Source organism: Temnothorax longispinosus, chromosome 4 (assembly GCF_030848805.1).
Source record: "Temnothorax longispinosus isolate EJ_2023e chromosome 4, Tlon_JGU_v1, whole genome shotgun sequence".
Classification (NCBI taxonomy): domain Eukaryota; kingdom Metazoa; phylum Arthropoda; class Insecta; order Hymenoptera; family Formicidae; genus Temnothorax; species Temnothorax longispinosus.
The window spans coordinates 16,387,678-16,406,045 of record NC_092361.1 but is presented as its reverse complement, the minus strand read 5'-3'; the positions used below and the strand labels follow the sequence as shown (position 1 = coordinate 16,406,045).

At 36.4% G+C, this 18,368-nt stretch overlaps 2 protein-coding genes and 2 long non-coding RNA genes across 6 annotated transcripts; 3 read left to right on the top strand and 1 right to left on the bottom strand.

The window, feature by feature from the left end:
- Window positions 1-200: 200 nt before the first annotated feature.
- Window positions 201-3,742, top strand: Sip3 (septin interacting protein 3). Its single transcript, XM_071777115.1, has 8 exons — window positions 201-542; window positions 646-738; window positions 827-979; window positions 1,117-1,407; window positions 1,502-1,716; window positions 1,952-2,172; window positions 2,259-2,637; window positions 2,713-3,742. Exons 1-8 carry the CDS (start codon window positions 414-416, stop codon window positions 3,101-3,103), a joined length of 1,872 nt encoding a protein of 623 aa, XP_071633216.1. The 5' UTR covers window positions 201-413; the 3' UTR covers window positions 3,104-3,742.
- Window positions 3,743-5,060: 1,318 nt separating this feature from the next.
- On the top strand, window positions 5,061-6,381 carry LOC139812365 (uncharacterized). 2 transcript variants are annotated; one of them, XR_011731858.1, is made up of 2 exons: window positions 5,061-5,666; window positions 5,744-6,381. It is a non-coding gene; the product is annotated as an uncharacterized lncRNA (long non-coding RNA). The 2 variants fall into 2 exon arrangements; XR_011731857.1 differs by having other exon boundaries at window positions 5,724-6,381.
- Window positions 6,382-7,558: 1,177 nt separating this feature from the next.
- Window positions 7,559-9,500, bottom strand: LOC139812366 (uncharacterized). The gene is made up of 2 exons (XR_011731859.1): window positions 9,361-9,500; window positions 7,559-8,881 (listed from the first exon to the last, which is right to left on the bottom strand). It is a non-coding gene; the product is annotated as an uncharacterized lncRNA (long non-coding RNA).
- Window positions 9,380-18,188, top strand: Flfl (serine/threonine-protein phosphatase 4 regulatory subunit 3 flfl). Of its 2 annotated transcripts, none has more exons than XM_071777114.1 (6): window positions 9,380-10,968; window positions 11,530-13,128; window positions 13,221-13,318; window positions 13,604-13,704; window positions 13,812-14,008; window positions 14,167-18,188. In XM_071777114.1, the coding sequence occupies exons 1-6, from the start codon at window positions 10,771-10,773 to the stop codon at window positions 14,251-14,253; spliced, it is 2,280 nt and encodes a 759-aa protein (XP_071633215.1). In that variant the 5' UTR covers window positions 9,380-10,770; the 3' UTR covers window positions 14,254-18,188. The 2 variants fall into 2 exon arrangements, with proteins under 2 accessions (XP_071633215.1, XP_071633214.1); XM_071777113.1 differs by having other exon boundaries at window positions 9,383-10,968; window positions 13,221-13,372.
- The last annotated feature ends 180 nt before the right edge of the window (window positions 18,189-18,368 follow it).

Sequence of the window (18,368 nt, the reverse complement as noted above, 5' to 3'; positions counted from 1 at the left end):
TCAAACGCTCATTAAAAAAAAAAAAAAAAAAGTAAAAAGGAGGGACATATATTATGTTTAAAACACGTATGGACGTATGTTGTTCAAAGAATACCGCGATTACCGATAATTGTCACGAAATCAGCGCCACGTACCGATACTCGGCGCGCCGTTGTGTGTGCGTGTGCGCGTGCGCACACGTGTCGCATACGTGACATACGTGTGCAGTCGTGCAGTGTGTGCGCATGTTTGTATTGTATATACGGTTGGCTCCGAGGTGGTGTCGTGGTACGGGGGTACGGGATCGTCGGGAATCCGTGTGCGATTCCGAAGCAAATTCTCCGTGTGCGATAACGCAAGTGTCAGCGATTTTCTCCGTTTGGGAAACGCGGTAGGCGTATTACGGGCTGTACGAAAAAGCGACCGGCACGAAAATGAGGGAGGCCGGGATCATGCTGATAAGCACCGCGCTAACGTGCGTCGTTATCGGCAATGCGTACTATCAGAGAAAACAGTTCTATCCGACCGTCGTTCACATAACCAAATCCAATCCGAGCATGACCGTGAGTTGAGCCTTTTCCCGTTGAACCATTCTCACGCTGATAAAGCACGCTTAACAAATGTGCGCCCCATATTACCGTCACATATGTATTGCTTTGTGCTCAGGTGATCTACACGCAAGGATTCATCCTTGCGTTCATGATAAACGCCTTTCTGCGAAAGATCTTTTTCGGCACTCTACGCGCCACCGAGCTCGAGGTAAGCGCCAGCCTTTCTCTCTCTCTCCCTCCACGTCTTCTCATCGTCGACCTGATCGTCTCGTAACGTTCGCCTTGTCGTTTTGCAGCACCTGGTGGAAAAGGTCTGGTACGCCGTGACCGAGACGTGCCTGGCGTTTACAGTGTTCAGGGATGACTTCAGCCCCAAGTTCATAGCGTTATTTACTCTCCTCTTGTTCCTAAAGTCGTTTCACTGGCTCGCAGAGGATCGCGTTGATTACGTGAGTTTTACATTATCCAGTGAAGATATCCCAATGCCAATGAATATCGATCTATTCATTTTTATTACATGTTGATGTTATTTATATCTATATAATTATGTCTATGTACAGATATTCAATGATCTTTTATTTTTCAGATGGAAAGAAGCCCAGTAATAACATGGTTATTCCATCTCAGAGTCGCTAGTTTACTAAGTATTTTGTTCGCCACCAATCTAACGATGATTAATTACGCCTACAATATAACAGCCACTAAAGGCCCCTCCGTACAACTTGTGTTTGGCTTTGAATATGCAATTTTGCTGACCGTTGTTTTTAATATTACCGTAAAATACGTCCTGCATACTATCGATTTGCAAAGCGAAACTCCGTGGGATAACAAACCAGTATTTTTGTTGTATACAGAATTGATTATTGGCATATTGAAGGTAATTGATGCAAAACTCTTATGTCTATATTAATTCGTAACTCTATACACGTATGTGCTTGTATCTTCTTTATCAAACCGTTGTTTTCTTCCAGGTATTCCTCTTCGTTGCTTTTGTAACCTTAATGATAAAGTTATTTACGTTACCCTTATTTGCACTGCGTCCTATGTACTATACAATGCGAGACTTCAAGAAAGCATTCCATGATATTGTAATGTCTCGAAGAGCTATCAGGAACATGAATACCCTTTATCCGGATGCAACAACTGAGGAATTGGCTGCTGCTGATAATGTTTGCATTATATGCCGGTGGGTATTGCAATGAGTAAAGTTATTTTCTTGCAATACTGGACGCGTTCAGGAAACAACCGTTGAGTGAGAGCTCGGTGATTCTTTAATACGATTGGTTCTTGCCTTTGGTCCTTCTCCGGATCTAACTAACAATAAGTGTGAGAACCAATCATAATAAAGAACCACTAAGTGCTCACTCAACGGTTGTGTCTCCTGAACACATCCACTGTCCTAATGTGTTATGCTTGTACAGAGAGGAGATGGTCACAGCTAGTAAAAAATTGCCGTGTAATCACATCTTCCATACCGCGTGTTTACGTAATTGGTTTCAACGTCAACAAACATGTCCGACCTGTCGTTTGAACATTTTGGGGCCTACGCCAAACAACGCACCACCTAGACAGCAAAATCCTCCCCAGCCTGTACCGCAGGTGCCTCCGCAGCCTCCACAAGCACCTGGTGTCAACCCTATCGGTATGTATTGTTTCTTAGTCGTCTTCTATGTAATGATGGAATATATATTATTTATTTTAATCTATTTTTTTTATTACTTGGCGTAGGACCACCCTTTCATTTCCCAGTATTTTGGACTGGATTACCAGCTCCAGGAATGCCACCGCCGCAACAACAACAACAGCAACAACAACAACAACAGCAGCAGCAATCGCAACAACAGCAGCAGCAGCAACCTCAAAATAATGCTGGAAGAAATATCCCGCTTTTCGCACCGCTGTTTCCTCAAATGGTACCATTGCCGCCTATTCCCCTACCACCATCGAATTTTACCGAATTAAGTGATGAAGAACTCAGAGCGATGGAAGGTAACATGCGGCAAGCTGTTGAAGCCAGGATACAAATGCTGCAAAGGGTTCAACTTTTATTTGATGCAGGCTATGCAATGATGATCAATCATTATCAAAGAGCAGTTGATACTGCTAAGTGAGTATAATATTCTATTAATAATACATATGTATTCATAATATTTATAAATTATACATGATTTAACATCCATAGCATTCCTGTGAACAATAATCCTACAAGCAATATCGATAGTACGTCAGATATATCTACGATGGCAGAACCAGGGCCAAGTGGCATAGCGAACACGAATACTGGAATCAATAACGAAAGTTCTCAAGTTAAAGTAGAGAACACTCCTACTCCGAGTACGTCGGAAGAAAACACTTCTACTGCGAGTACGTCGAAAGAAAACGCTTCTATTCCGAGTACGTCGAAAGAAAACGCTTCTATTCCGAGTACGTCGAAAGAAAACGCTTCTACTCCGAGTACATCGAAGGAAGACGCGTCGACACGTAATGATGCGGTAGATTTATCTAACTCTGTGAGCAAACAGGAAATGATCAAGTGTAGGATAAAAAAATTTTCAACTGGACAGACAGAATAAGTAAAAATAAAATTGTGTGATAACTTATGTAACATAATAGTTAACTTGGTTTATTAGCGGCCTCAACGCAAGTGGTCAATAATTGAGGACTGTAAAAGCTAAAGTTTGAATTTTGTGATCGGTATGAGAGAGCCTTGTTGAATGATATTCCATTCGGTCAGTGGTCAGTTAATGGGTTTTAAGTACAGATAGAACTATTTATAAAAAAATCTAGCGATTGTTAAATCCAGGATTTATTAATAACCGAGACTGAAAGCTTGAGACTCAAATTACAAACTGAAGTTATACTACCAATAATCATAATCACATGAAAGAATGATTTTATAGGAATGACAATTTTCTGTCTTTCTTTTTGTAAATGATTACCAGAGTACATACGGAGTGCAAGAAATTAATTCCATTGACGTTATGATTTTGAGATTTCTAAACGTGTTTACCTGTACATAATTACAGATTTTCTTGCTTCTCTATGTGACCTTTACAGCCGTATGAGAATATTTCTCACGAAACTATGTAAAACTTTAAAATTAATTTGATATTCTTTGCATAAAAATGTATTTGAGTACCTTTATCCCTAAGCTTTAATATATGGAAAATTCTTATGTACATTTATAATTATATTATTATGTAAATATGCTACATGTCTGTCTCATCCTTTCGTATAACCAAGAAAACATATCTATATTGATTACTATGATGAACAATACAATCATTTCCGATAATTAGCAGATGTAATTTATTTATCGATGTTTTTCTTTGGTTTTTTTTTTGGTAAAAATATATGATTTATAAAATAAAACATAAATAAAATAAATTGCAGAGAAGATATGTGTATGAGAGAAATTTAAAGACATGAACTTTAGCCCAATTTTAGTAAATTGTTTTATATTTAGATCTCTATATTAATATATCGATATTTTTATTAATGCTTTAATACGAACTGGATGTTTTTATCTTCGGATATCAACACCTTGAATTAAAAAGTTACTTTGATACCTGATAATTATTCATAGAAGAGACTACTATTGATTACATATAAATAAGTAAACTCACGCCTTTAAAAGAAAAATTAAGTCCCGGTCTACAGTAAGTGTTTTAAGCCCTGAGCCTTAAGAAATTGTTCAATCACAGTTGAATTTGAGGAAAATAATTGACTGTGATTGGTCAATTTCTTAGGGCTTTCCTATTGTAGACTGGGACTGGATTTGACGATACCTACCCAGGTAGCATTATATTACACTACTAGTCGTCTGAAAGGCTCACGCTACGCAATCTACGCACGCGCCAGAAATTTTAAATCTCCCAACACGTGTGTAGTTTGATTATATGTATGTACATACGTACATTATTATTTACATGGCACTACTTGAAAATCGAACCCGGCCGAATCAACCTCGTGTTGAGAACGTGACCCGGGAACCATCAATAAGAAGAAGACTTGTTGAGAATCACGAACGCCGGACGCTGCTTTTTGTACAGCACCTTCCAGCAGAGAGACATCAACAGGGTACGTTTTGTTTGTACACTTTATATCACACGTATGATGCAATACAATAAATTTTGATGGACCGTACATACAAAGGTACAATACGTGGAAGTCTAATATATGTATCCATTTATTGCTTCAACAGGTATCTGAGAATTTTCATAGAGACAACTGCCGAGAAAGTCAAAGATTGTGCGAGTCCAGAAAGGCAATATAGTTTATGACACGGAGAGCGCACTGCGTGATTACTTTTTCAATATGACGGATGACGGTAGAAGAGTAAAACTGTATATTCTTAATGCAGATAAGCAATGGGACGAATTTGGTACGGGTCTCGTTTTCTCTGAGTGTTTCGAGGAATTACAGCTGAGTAAGCTGACTTGCCTTGAGGTAAAAGCAGAAGGCAATAACACTCCCCTGCTGTCCAGCCCTGTACAACCTGATAAAAAATATCGGAGAGAAGTGGTAATTGGAGAATTTCATGAATTTGCTTTTCTTATGATTCTTGCAACAATCTATGACTTTTTTCAAGCATAATGCGCAGATATTGACGATTAAATATTACATTTCTGTTGCTTTGCCATCTTGTATAAAGTTTGCCCTTCTAGTTGCAATGTTTGTAAATAATGGAAAACCAAACTTTCTTGATTTGTTTACTATAAAGGTCAATATAATAAAGGAATTCGTTAAATGTCAGTTATTTCTCCTAAGTATTAAATATATTTTATGTTTTTATATTAGAAAGATAGAAAATTCAATATGTTCTTACATTATTATATACATATTAAGGGGATCCTGCAGCCGTATGATTTACCGACATTATCGTTAATCGATGGATCTTTTAATTGGCTTTACAGAATTGCAAGTTTTTGGTCTAGAATTAAAGTCCGCACAAAAATCTAGGGTGGAAAACGCGATTTTATATCAAAAGCACCAAAAAATTAAAAATATTACTTATTGGGGCACATACACAGCTGTCACCTGACGACAATATTTGCTTAAAACAAAAATTCTACAGTTTATACGTACATAATGTTTATCATCCACCCTTGGGAAAACATGTAGGAATAATATCGTGTAAGTAGAAGTAAGATTCAATGCGTACAAAAAAGATCCATCTAATAATTATTTTAGTAATGCAAATACGGATGCAGGATGACAAGAAGAGCAGCAACAGTAGTTGCCGGATCTTGCGTAAGATGGCGAGCAATCGAAAAAAGGACAGATGTCATTTCGTTAGACAAAGACAGATATAGGGAAAACAAAATTAGAAAGGTTGACATTATCGACATCGAGGAAGTTCGCCAGTCACTGCAGGATCCCCTTAACATATTAAATATATAATTGATGTGTGGCATGATGTGTGCATATATAGATTTGTATAGGAAAATATGTATATGATTTTAGAATAGTATGACATGGTTAGAAGCAGATTGTGTCTACATAACCCTACATTTTCAAGAAGAAGCAGGCTGTGACGAAATATGGGAGAAGATTTGTCAAGTTCTGGGCAAGGATCTATCTTTAGAAATTCCACAAGATATTATGGAAAACCCTGAATTTGAGAGATCTGACGATGTATCAGATATATATTTGTACAGATTATTAGAGGAAAGTTTCACTGTTGAACATTTGGAAGATTTTAACACTTTCCTAAAGACTTGTATAACATCCCCGATAAGAAGAGAGACATTATTATTACATTTACTAAAGAATGTCAAAGATTACTTTGCGATGTTGGTATGTAATATTCATTTTTACAAGGAATCAAGGATACTTACAGGTGATGTTTTACATACTACACTCAGAAATCTCTTATTAATCAGATCCAATCTTGTCTTAATTACGATTTTGCATAAAAAAGCAAACCCAACATCGCAAATCGAATCACTTCTGCAAGAACTTAATCTGTAGCCCTATTCTGTAACTCTGACAGTATCGTTATCGTTATATTGACCACGTGCGGCTTTTTTACCAATAGCGATAGTTTCAAATTAAAATAAAAAATATTCTTACACTGAGTATGTCGAAGGAAAACACTTCTACTCTGAGTATATACTTCCGAAAGAAGACGCGTCAACGTGTAACGATACGGTAGATTTATCTAGGACTGAATCTTCGAACGAACAAGAAATGCTATACAGACTTTTGTGAATAACTGAGCATTATAAAAGCTAAAATTTAGACCTTATAATCGATACGAATCTCGTTGAATGATATTCCATTGAGTCACTAGTCAGTTAATGGATTTTAAACACAGATAGAACTGTTTGTAAAAAAAAGTCTTCAGCGATTATTGGTTCCAGGATTTAATAATAACCGAAAGCGAAAGCTTGAAACTCAAATTATAAGCAGAAATTTATAATACTATTAACAAACACATGGAAGAATGATTTTACAGGAGACACAATTTTTTTTTTGTCTTTCTGTAAATGATTACCAGAGTGTGTATGCGGTGTTTTCCTATATATAATTATAAATGTGATTTTTTACCTTTAGAGCCGTGCAAAAGTATGAAACTATGTAAAATTTTAAAATAAATTTTTGATATTTTTTGCATAAAAATATATTTGAGTATTTATCCCTATTAAGCTATATACAGTTTATATAGCTATTATAGCTTTATCCTAGTTCTCTATATATTGAAATTTTATATATATATATATATATATATATATATATATATATATGTACACTTATAATTATATTAACATGTAAGTATGCTATATGTAGTATATTTATCTCATTCTTCTGTAAATTAAAAAAGCGTATCGATATTGATTACCATGATGAACACTACGAGCATTTTAAATAATTAGATTTAATTTATTTATCGATATATATTTCTTCTTTTGTAAAAATACCTGATTTATTCATAAAATTATATGTTAGGCAAATTATTATACAATAGGATAAGGAGATAAGTGTATGAGAAAAATGCAGGGATATGAACTTTAGCTTAATTTGGGTTTAATTGTTCTATATGTTTATTTAATTTATATATATAGTTTTATTAATGCTATTAACACGAACGGATATTTCTGTCTTTAGATACCAACTCCTTATTTGGATTAAAAAGTATTACTTTGATACCGGATAATTATTCGGAGAAAAGGCTATAATTGATTATATGTAAAAGGAGTAAATTCTGGCTTAAACAAAATTTTTCAAAATAAGCGTAATTACATTAAAAAATTATCTATTTACATTATTTACAATACGCTTTTCTTCGAATACGAATTATTTGTGACTTCAGTTTTGCACACAATTTTAAATTATGAACATTATTCATAATGTTTAATTTTTTATAATTATAGCAATTAATAGCTACGAACGGGTGTGTTATCAGAAAAGATAATTTATTTATATGCTAAAAGAAAGATATATCGTTACTCTCGAGTGGATATTTTACATATTATGTAACATAAACGTCTAATCACTCTAATCACACGCAACGTGACATTCTTGTCATTTGTCAATGTCGATGTGACGTCTGACATATATTCGTGAGAAAAGGGCTGCCGACCTAATAATAAACACGCGATTAAAACAATCGGAGCTGCACGCCACGTGACACGGAAGAAAACGGCGTCTCTGTCTACGATTACTGTATCCGCCAAGTTTTATTGATCAATCGAAGGATATTTATAACCTCATTTCAACGTCTCGGAAACGCGCACACTCTCCGTTCCGCTAAAACGGAGCATGCAACACCCCGCGTCCGTCGTACGTACGTGTGTTAACACGTAGCAGTAGCTTTCTCGATAAACATTGATAACGCCTGATAACGTATGTACATACATGCTCATCGTTGAGTATTATCGCTCGATCGTCGATCGAGCCGATCGATCCGTTTATTGTTTCTCTTCTACGACAAATGATTCGCCTGTATCGCGAGTATCGACATTCGGAGTTCTCCACCAGAAGCTGCGATTTTCTACAATTTTCCTCACGTCGACTTGTCCAAATCGAGCACGCAATCGTCTCGTACGTTTCTCCATAATCTTTCCGCGATCCCTACAGCCGAGATCCGAGATGTCGACGTTCATTTACATACATATGCGCAGTGTCCTTTCCAGCAAAATGTAACGCCGCTTCCGTGGAGGAAAGGAGGAACGAGAGAGAGAGAGAGAGAGAGAGAGAGAGAGAGAGAGAGAGAGAGAGAGAGAGAAGGAAAACGCGTCGTCGTGCGTCGTCCAAGTTGTAAATTTCAGAGATATCGCGATGATGTAACGATGTCATCCGCGAGGAACGAGGGATCCATTTTTCATGCCGTTATCGAATCAAACATGCTGCAATTATGAAAGTCCAATTATGATACTGCCTCGTTTTCAGTGCAAAGAATTATATTATTTGATATATTATCATTTATAATTATTCAGGAGAAAAATATCCGTCAGGTCCGCTCGAAACGACGCCGAATAAATAATACATACATATGTACATATTATTCTCCAGATATAATGCACGCGCGCGCGCGCATACACACACATGGAGCATTTATAATAGACATTTATTAATTTCCGAGTCATCACTTCGAGAAGTCGCTCGGCCATCTTTGGCCGTGACGTCAGGAAACGCGGAATCCCGTTGGATTCTGGAGAAAATAATATGCAACCGCGCGACGGCGAAGAGGAAAAGCCGCGCGCGCGAGCCTGGCACGCGAGGCGATCGTTGCGCGAGCGATCCGCATATCTGCGAGAAAAATCTCGCGTCAATGGAAAGTCGCGGAAAAGCGCGCGGGAGAATTCGGCAAACGAATTATACATACGTTCACTTTAGCGACGGCACGACTCCCGAGATCGACGTCATATGCACACACAATTTAAGCTCGGCGAAGCTTTTCTCCACGTTCCGCGAGACTTTTCCCCACATCGAAAGCCCGTGCGAGAATCAACGAGCGACGAGCGCGATAGACGTCCGAGAAAAAGGGAGGAAAAAACAAAATAAAAATAGGAGAGCCCGACGGCCGACTGACGGAGCGGCGAGTCTCGCCCGTTTGAATTTCGCGCGGCGCGTCCCTGCGTAGCGCGCGGTGGACCCCGTGGCGCGTTGTTATGATCTATCATGGCGGAATGTAGTGTTGTGGCTGCTCGGTGTCTATGTCAATTTTAAAGTGGTGCAGCACAGAGGAAAGGAGCGCGACCGGCGATGCGAGCCGACGGCGACCGTTGACGGGTATTCGCGTGAGATAATCGTGTTCCTATGAGCGCCGGTATCGCGGGAGTGGCTACCACGTATCACAACGGGCACTCGTCGTTCGTCGCCGCCGCCGTTGCCGCTGCCGCCGTCGCTGCCGCCGCCACCACCACCGCTGCCGTCGTCGTCGTCGCCGCCGCCACCGTCGTCACCGCCGTCGTCGCCGCCGTCGCCGTCGCCGCCGCCGCCGCTGGAAAAGGAGTCGTGCACAGCGGAGCGGAGTGCGGAGTGCGCCACACGCGCAGCGTTCACTGACCGAGGGTTGTCGGTATCCAAACTGGAGAAGAGCCGTGTCGTCGTGCCGGCCGAGACGACGAGTCCAGCTATCTCGCTTATCTCGACCCTACGTCGCGGTCGCCGCGACACGTGAGAGTCGCGAACACGCCAACTTTTCCCGCGCGCGATCCGCCTCCCGGGTAGAGAGCTCTCATCCCCCGCGGGGAGGAGATCGCCGCCTAACGGTCCGTCCAACGTGCGGCGCGTGGACGCGGCTCCGCCGTGGACCTCGCGAGAGGAGCCTGTCGAAGGGGGAAACGCGACACACGTTCATACATGACGCGCGTCCATTGCCCATGCTATTCGTCGAGCTCGCCGTTTCACGGTACGCACATATGATTGTCGGCCGATCGGGACCGGGACCGAACTGGTGCGTGTAGCTTGTGCACGTTGTCTACGAGGGCCCGCCTGAGAGAGTCGCGGACGTTGGATGCGGGGGCCTTTCGACTGAGAGACCCTGACGCCCTGGCCGGACGTTTTTGTTTATACCAGCACGTGTGACGCAATAACGATAAACCTTGATGGGTCGTACAAGGGCATGCGGGAGTCTAACATATCCAGGTTTTTGTCCGTTCGTTGCTCCAACAGGTATCTGAGAGTTCTCCCGTAGAGACCAACCGCCAGAGAAAGCTAAAGATTGTGCGGAATCCAGAAAGGCATGCGGATTTGTTGGTGATACGGAGAGTGCACTAATTAGTTTCGCAATATGACGGATACACGTAGAAGAGTAAAACTGTATGCCCTCAATGCGGATAGGCAATGGGACGATCGTGGTACGGGTCACGTTTCCTCTTCCTATGTAGAGAGATTGAAGGGAATTTCCCTCTTGGTAAGAGCAGAAAGCGATGGCTCTCTTCTGCTGGAGAGTAAAATACAACCTGATACTGCATATCAGAAACAACAGGTAATCAGAGAACATCCATAAAATTGCTTTTTTCATGACTCTAGCAAAAATCTATACTTTTTTTCAAGCACAACACGGATGTTATTGATTAAATATTGCGCTACTGTTGCTTGGTTATCTTGTACAAAATTTTCAAATCTAGTTGTGATCTTTGTGACACAATGAGAAATTAAGTATAAATTAAGAATAAATCAATGTGTGTGTATTTCTTTTATTTGCTTATTATAAAATTTAAACAAACAAAAGAATTTTTTTAATGTTGCAAATTGTTTCTTAATTATAAAATATTTAATGGTTTTATATTATAGAAGAATCTATATTTTCTATATTATTTTACACATTAACATATCTTAGGGCTGGTTGTTCCAGCCTGTTGCTAAACTACCTAATAGTTAAATCATATGTATGTCTTTGTTTATCCTTTACATTGAACAAAGATAGACATGTGATTTAACTGTCAGGTAGCTTACCAATAGGTTGGAACAACCGGCCCTAAATGTATAATTAATGATTCATAATGCACGTATACATATGTACAAATAAATATGTGTGTGATTTTAGGATACTCTGATAGTATGGTCCGAAGGAGACAATTTCGACTTAGCCCTAAGTTTTCAAGAAAAGGCCGGCTGTGACGAAATATGGGAGAAAATTTGTCAGGTTCAAGGCAAGGATCCATCTGTAGAAATTACACAAGACATTGTGGAAGAATCTGAAGATGAGCGGTTTGATGATATGTCAGATGCAGCACCGCCTATCGAATTACCTCCGTGTGAACTTAGTCGATTGGAAGATATTAATGAGCTCATAGAAAATTGTTTAACGTCCCCGATGAGAAAAGAGAAATTAGCAGTGGCACTAGAGTCCGAAGGTTACATTAAGAAATTGCTAAATCTTTTTCGTACATGCGAGGATTTAGAGAATATTGAGGGATTGCATCATCTTTATGATATATTCAAAAATATTTTCTTACTCAATAAAAATGCATTGTTTGAAGTTATGTTCAGCGACGATACGATTTTCGATGTTGTTGGCTGTTTGGAGTACGAGCCAACGTTATCTCAGCCAAAGAGGCACAGAGAGTATCTTCGACAGTTAGCCAGATTTAAACAAGCAATTCCTATTACAAATACCGAACTACTAGCTAAAATCCATCAAACATACAGAGTTCAATATATTCAAGATGTAGTGCTGCCAACCCCGAGTGTATTCGAGGACAACATGCTGAGTACATTGAGTAGTTTTATATTTTTCAATAAAGTTGAAATAGTGACTTTGATACAGGACGATGAGAAATTTCTTACTGAACTTTTTCGTCAGTTAACGGACGAAGCAACATTAGATAGCAAGAGACGCGATTTAGTCCTTTTTTTAAAAGAATTTTGCAACTTTTCGCAAAATCTTCAGCCGCAGGGAAAGGAGGCGTTTTATAAAACGTTAACAGCACTTGGTATACTTCCTGCTTTAGAAATTACTTTGGCGATGAATGATGCACAGACAAAAACGGCCAGTATAGATATATTGACTTATATCGTGGAATATTCTCCAAGTGTTGTACGAGATTATACATTACAGCAGATAAATAACACAGAACAGGACCAAATGTTAGTGAATGTAATAGTTGCTCAACTTGTCGGGGACAGTGATCCTGAGTTGGGTGGAGCGGTGCAGTTGGCCGGTGTACTACGTTTACTTCTCGACCCAGAGAACATGATGGCTTCTGTTAACAAATCAGAAAAGACTGATTTCTTAAATTACTTTTACAAGAATAGTATCGGTACTCTAATAGCCCCTCTCCTGGCAAACACGATCGGAGAACGACCCGCGAGAGAGGATTACAGAACAGTACAACTTTTGGGATTGATCTTGGAATTGTTATCATTCTGTGTCGAGCATCATACGTACCATATTAAAAACTGCATATTGAATAAAGATTTACTCAGAAGAATATTGGTTTTGATGAAGTCGACACATACATTTTTAGTGCTATGTGCATTAAGGTTTATGAGAAAGATTATAGCACTAAAGGATGAATTTTATAATAGGTATATAATTAAGGGTAACTTGTTTGCACCCGTATTCGATGCATTTGTAAGAAACAATGGCAGATATAATCTTCTAGACTCAGCTATACTGGAAATGTTTGAATTTATCAAATTGGTAAGTAGTTGTTGCTTTTGCTTCGTTCAAGGAAAATTATATACGAAAGAATTTGGAGTGTTGTACTATGATTTTGTACTATGACGTTTCAGGAGGATATTAAGTCACTATGTTCACATGTTGTTGAAAACTTTTCAAAGGAACTGGAAGCAATTGATTATGTACAAACATTTAAAGCATTAAAGTTAAGGTATGAACAACATCAAGACAAGTTGAAAGATCGTGATAGAACTACAATTGACAGGTATATTTAATGATGTATCTCTTTTTTCATACTTATAATGAAAAAAAGATAAAAGGACCCAATTGTGTTAAATATATTTTAGACAGATTAATAAAGATTAATAAGACTAGACAGATTAATAGACAGATTAATAAAGATTAATAGACAGATTAATAAGACAGATTACTAAAAACTGACAGTACAATCATTTTTATTTTCTAAGTCATATGTAATGGAATTATTTATATGTAGCGTCCCATCAATCTTGCGGAACAGTCGGTATCGAAGGGACCAGAGGCAGCTAGACGAGGAAGAGGAACTATGGTTTAATGAAGAGGAAGAGTTTGATGAAGGTGAGATAATGATATCAAACAATAGTAATAAATCTTATATTTCCAATTTCTGCTAAAATACTATTATCTATCATCCTTAAATTTTGCACTCAATCCCATTTTTATAGATTCGAAAAGTCATCAGCAACAACAACAACAGCAGTCTGTATTAAACAACAACACTGCTAATAATAATATTACCTCGCAACAACCACAAATCAATAATAGCTCGTCAACAACGAATGAATCGCCAATTGCTTCGGATATAAATCCTACTCCGGCTATTGGGACTGTGGAAAAAACGGGAACCGCACTGTTCAAGAAGGTAAAACAAGAAAGAGATACATAGTATATATATTTGAAATATAATCATACAGCATTATTTTAATATGCAACTAAAATTATTAATATGCAACTCCATGTAGTTAAATTGACTTTTACGTTGCAATTTGCATCAACAGATAATTTTATGTTAATTTACAGGGGTTAGTCGATTATGAAGGAGATTCTGATGAGGAGGATGAAGATTCAGAATTAAGTCCTTCCCCAAAACGACAACGATTGTCATAGTAGGCAAACTTGGAAAGAACAAGAACATTTGTGATTTTTAATTGCTATTATCATTTCATGACCTTCCTACGTGTAAAAACAGATCTATCTCCTCCGAAGAGACATAGATTGAGCTTTCTTGCTAAGGAATGGACACAACAATAAGTGCTTTTAAAAAAAATGTATAGTGGACACTCATTCATAGATCTGTCTATGTTGACATGTGTATAGTATGTGAAACATAAATAGGGTCTGAATGAAAACTTAAGTAAGTTATGTCGATCGGGGTGTATCGATAAAACAAAGGAAGAATGAACTTTCTTTAATGAAATGAACAGTGTAGTATTGCGGCATGATATGATGTAGCATGATGTACTGTATAATGCGTTAAAAAAAGTAAGGGATACTAAACAAATCATAGAGTCCATTCCACTTGTCTGGAAACATCTTGTGCACTAGGAAAGATAATCTCATGGATAATTATGGATAGTCTAAGAAAATTTGGCCAAAATTAGCCAAGTTTAATGACTTGCAGATACACATGAGATCGAAGCGTACACTTAGATAGACAGTGATAAATTAAGATGTCAGTTGACTTGTGACGTCACAATTGAAATATCACAGTTAAACTGTGTTTAAACTGTAATCACAGTGTACCACAGTTATCTGATAAGTCTACGAAGAAGGAACTTACAACGTGTTGTAAGACCAAATTCGGAGAAGACAAAGAGTACATGATGTACCGCACAAAAAAAACAACCGAGCGTTTTGTTTTGCTATTCGTAAGTTTCCTATCGCATGCCGTGCGATAGAGAGCGGTTCTTCAGTCAGCGGATCAGGCACTATGAAACTTTATCCAGTTCGACAGAAGTAATATTTAGTTTGTATATATATGTATATTTGTAACGATTGTAAAACAACCACACTCATGGATTAAGCAGAAATACGCAATTTCTTTAAGGATTTAGTTCCCTTTGAAATACTTTCAACAAGCTTTTCGGTTGTCAATGTAAGTAGTAGTAATTGTACAATAAATATTTGATTTATGTATATTTATCAGTCTGCACTTCATGCCCAATGTTAATCCTTGATGTGTAAAGTATAACCTGAATGTATCGCAAAATGCTTAAATATTAGGCTTATGTAAAAAATATAGTGTTCGTATCTAAATGATGGGCAAAGTGGAGCCAGGAATGGCAGAAAAGCGCTTTGTAAAAATAGATTATATACGATTTAGCTTTGTTAAATCATAAACATGTTTAATACAACATATAATTTATATATTGGATAAAAAAATGTCAGAAGATGCAATATAAAATCTTAATTTGTATTTGTGCTTAATTTGTATTAAATTTAACAAAAGATGGAGCATATAATGAATTCGTCTTATAGAAGTGAATAACATTTTGAAATTATATATATATACATATATAATTGCTTTAAATTGAAGTTTAAGTTTAACTTTACAGTATCATATCAGAGAAATAGATTGATATCTATTTGAATCAGCTCCAGAAAAAAGGTGTCTTCTTTGCACCATTTATGCAAGCGGTAAAGCTTACAGTAAAAATGTAATTTTAGCATTTATACTTATAATTCCTATAAGTATATCGCATCGATAACATTCATTTCTACGTCGTTTTTGGTTGAGTTAATTTTCAGAAAAATATTACAAATTAATGTACAGATTTTTCAACGATATGCCTAATACCCGAAAGAATTTCCAAGACTGCTTTAGAACTGTAAGTACATAATGCTTGAAATATTGCAGTGGAGATACACATGTACACATATACATATATATTAATTTTTACTGTAGCGAAAGGGATTCGAAAGTTAAATTCAATCACACAAGATAAACAAATTGTGAATATCTGAATAGGCAAATTCGCTGGAGCTGAGTGATACATGTACATAAAATGTTGTGCAACTTGGACTGATCACAAAAAGAAGAATGTAACAAAGAAATGTAATATTAATTAGTTAAGTAAGATATAATGCTGAGTAATGTTGTTCTTTATGTGTTTTACATATATCCACAATCTATTCGATAATAAAGAACAAATATTAAGCCTAGAATGTTATTGGGTGTAAAGAATGTAAGTAAAAAAAAGAAGAACAAATGAATTAATATCTAAGTGATATTAGAGAGTAAAAATGCGGTCACGTGCTAATTAAATTGAGAAATTTGATATGTACATTTGTACAGAGTGTGTTACGCTCTTATACATTTTGTCATCAATGGTACACTTTATCATTTGCAAACTTCGACATTGTTGTTTTCATTTTTATATTAATATTTATGATATATTGTATTAAATTTTGAAAATTTGAAGAAACATAATGAGCTGGAACATATTTTCCTATCGTTACGAATTCATATTTGTAGAATAAAAATATACTTTTAATATAAAGTAAAATAAAACCTACAATCCAATTAAATTTACAAGCACAAGATCGTTATAATCTCATATTTATTGGCTGCTCTGAAGACGTTGGTGTTTTATCATATGAAGGATACAGAGGAAAAACGATCAATCTCCATCCAGAGTAACTTTGGGGAAAAAAAACGCAATTTTAAGTTTCAAGACATCAGATAGTTTACGTTACGTATATTATAGATTTTCAATACTGGTAGTGAATATCAGAACGCAGCCTTAGTGTTTACTTAATGTTTACATTATTGGATGATAGTTCTTCCCCACAAGCAAGGACTAGGATCCAGCACGGTACAATGCTTTCGATCTTGTAACTGTTCTCGATCAAAACGAATAAGAATTAAGAAAGTTCTTTGGAAATGCCACAAGATAGTATGATCAGATCAATTTTGACAAAAAGTGAACTTTGATCGTTTTTCCCCCTGTGTACCCTTTATATGTCTTCTATTAAATATATTTCATATTTATTATGGTATTATTATATAATATAGCTTTTTTGACCATATGATATGACAGTCTAAAACATTCTGCCTCAAAAACCGTCGCCGAGATCGCAAACATACATTTTTCAACCACCACATCGATATAATATTAAAGAAGGAAAATATGTCGAGACGTGCACACATTGTACAATATCACATGCTAATACTAGCATGCGTTTTAATTATATAATAAAACAAGATAAGAAGCTTTTTCTTTGAGAATATATATATATATATATGTATATATATATATATATATATATATATATATATGCGCAGAAAAAGAAATCTTTTTATATGAAAAGCTATTCGAGAATTTTGTGAATTAAGAGCAAGTATAAGATATACAATCTTGTGTGTATTATGGTAATAAGTGAATGAATTGTAATTGAAAAAGGATATTTTGCATTTTATTCTACTGGGGAATGAAAGAAACAATCAGGCAACAAAAGTGATATCTAAATGCAGGATTCATAGCACAAAACACGCAACTATTGTAGAGAAAGTTGTTTAACTTTCACAAATTCTTTGCCCAATATTGTATCATCAGATTCTAACTTGATTATAGCAAAGATTCATTTCTAATATGAATTAGTTGAATTTAGTTGATTGTTATAGTATTAAGTAGAGATTGATATCTGCAGCGACAGGAAAAGAGATAATTAGATTTAATTTGAAATTATAAAACTAATTATAGTGATAATAAATATATATATTAAATATCTACGACACATTTCTATATATATGTACATATTATATAATAGAGAGAATTTATTTTACATGCTGCAGACAGACATTGGTTTCCATTATTCTACATGGAAATATACTTTAGTATTTAATTAAATAATGATCACAGAAAAGTTAAACATTTATACATATAACGTACTTATTGCTGGTATTATGCTATGAATCCATTTCATTTGTTAGAAAGTAGACTGCAACAGAGTGAGAATGGTAAATGTGTGTTATACAAATACAGTGTGTTGTAGAAGTGCGAAGAGTATTTAATTAAATAAAATTTAAAATTAGATGAATACTTATTAGCGAAGCTAATCTACCTTAATATCTACTTTGAGTTCCTGTTGAGTAAAAAACAACATGCTTGATAATTAGCTTGTGATTTAATCTAATTAACATGTAAAATAATTGTAGATTTTTAATATTATTTTATAAAATTTTTTCATATATTTATACTTATAAATGTGCACTTTAAATC

What these genes read in the sequence shown, in the direction of transcription:
- Sip3 (XM_071777115.1), top strand. Translation starts at nt 414, where the DNA reads ATGAGGGAGGCCGGGATCATGCTGATAAGCACCGCGCTAACGTGCGTC. An exon ending in CAGAGGATCGCGTTGATTAC is followed by an intron (nt 980 to 1,116) that starts GTGAGTTTTACA and finishes TTTATTTTTCAG; the next exon opens with ATGGAAAGAAGCCCAGTAAT. An exon ending in AATGTTTGCATTATATGCCG is followed by an intron (nt 1,717 to 1,951) that starts GTGGGTATTGCA and finishes ATGCTTGTACAG; the next exon opens with AGAGGAGATGGTCACAGCTA.
- Flfl (XM_071777113.1), top strand. Translation starts at nt 10,771, where the DNA reads ATGACGGATACACGTAGAAGAGTAAAACTGTATGCCCTCAATGCGGAT. An exon ending in TGTTTGAATTTATCAAATTG is followed by an intron (nt 13,129 to 13,220) that starts GTAAGTAGTTGT and finishes ATGACGTTTCAG; the next exon opens with GAGGATATTAAGTCACTATG. An exon ending in GAACCGCACTGTTCAAGAAG is followed by an intron (nt 14,009 to 14,166) that starts GTAAAACAAGAA and finishes GTTAATTTACAG; the next exon opens with GGGTTAGTCGATTATGAAGG.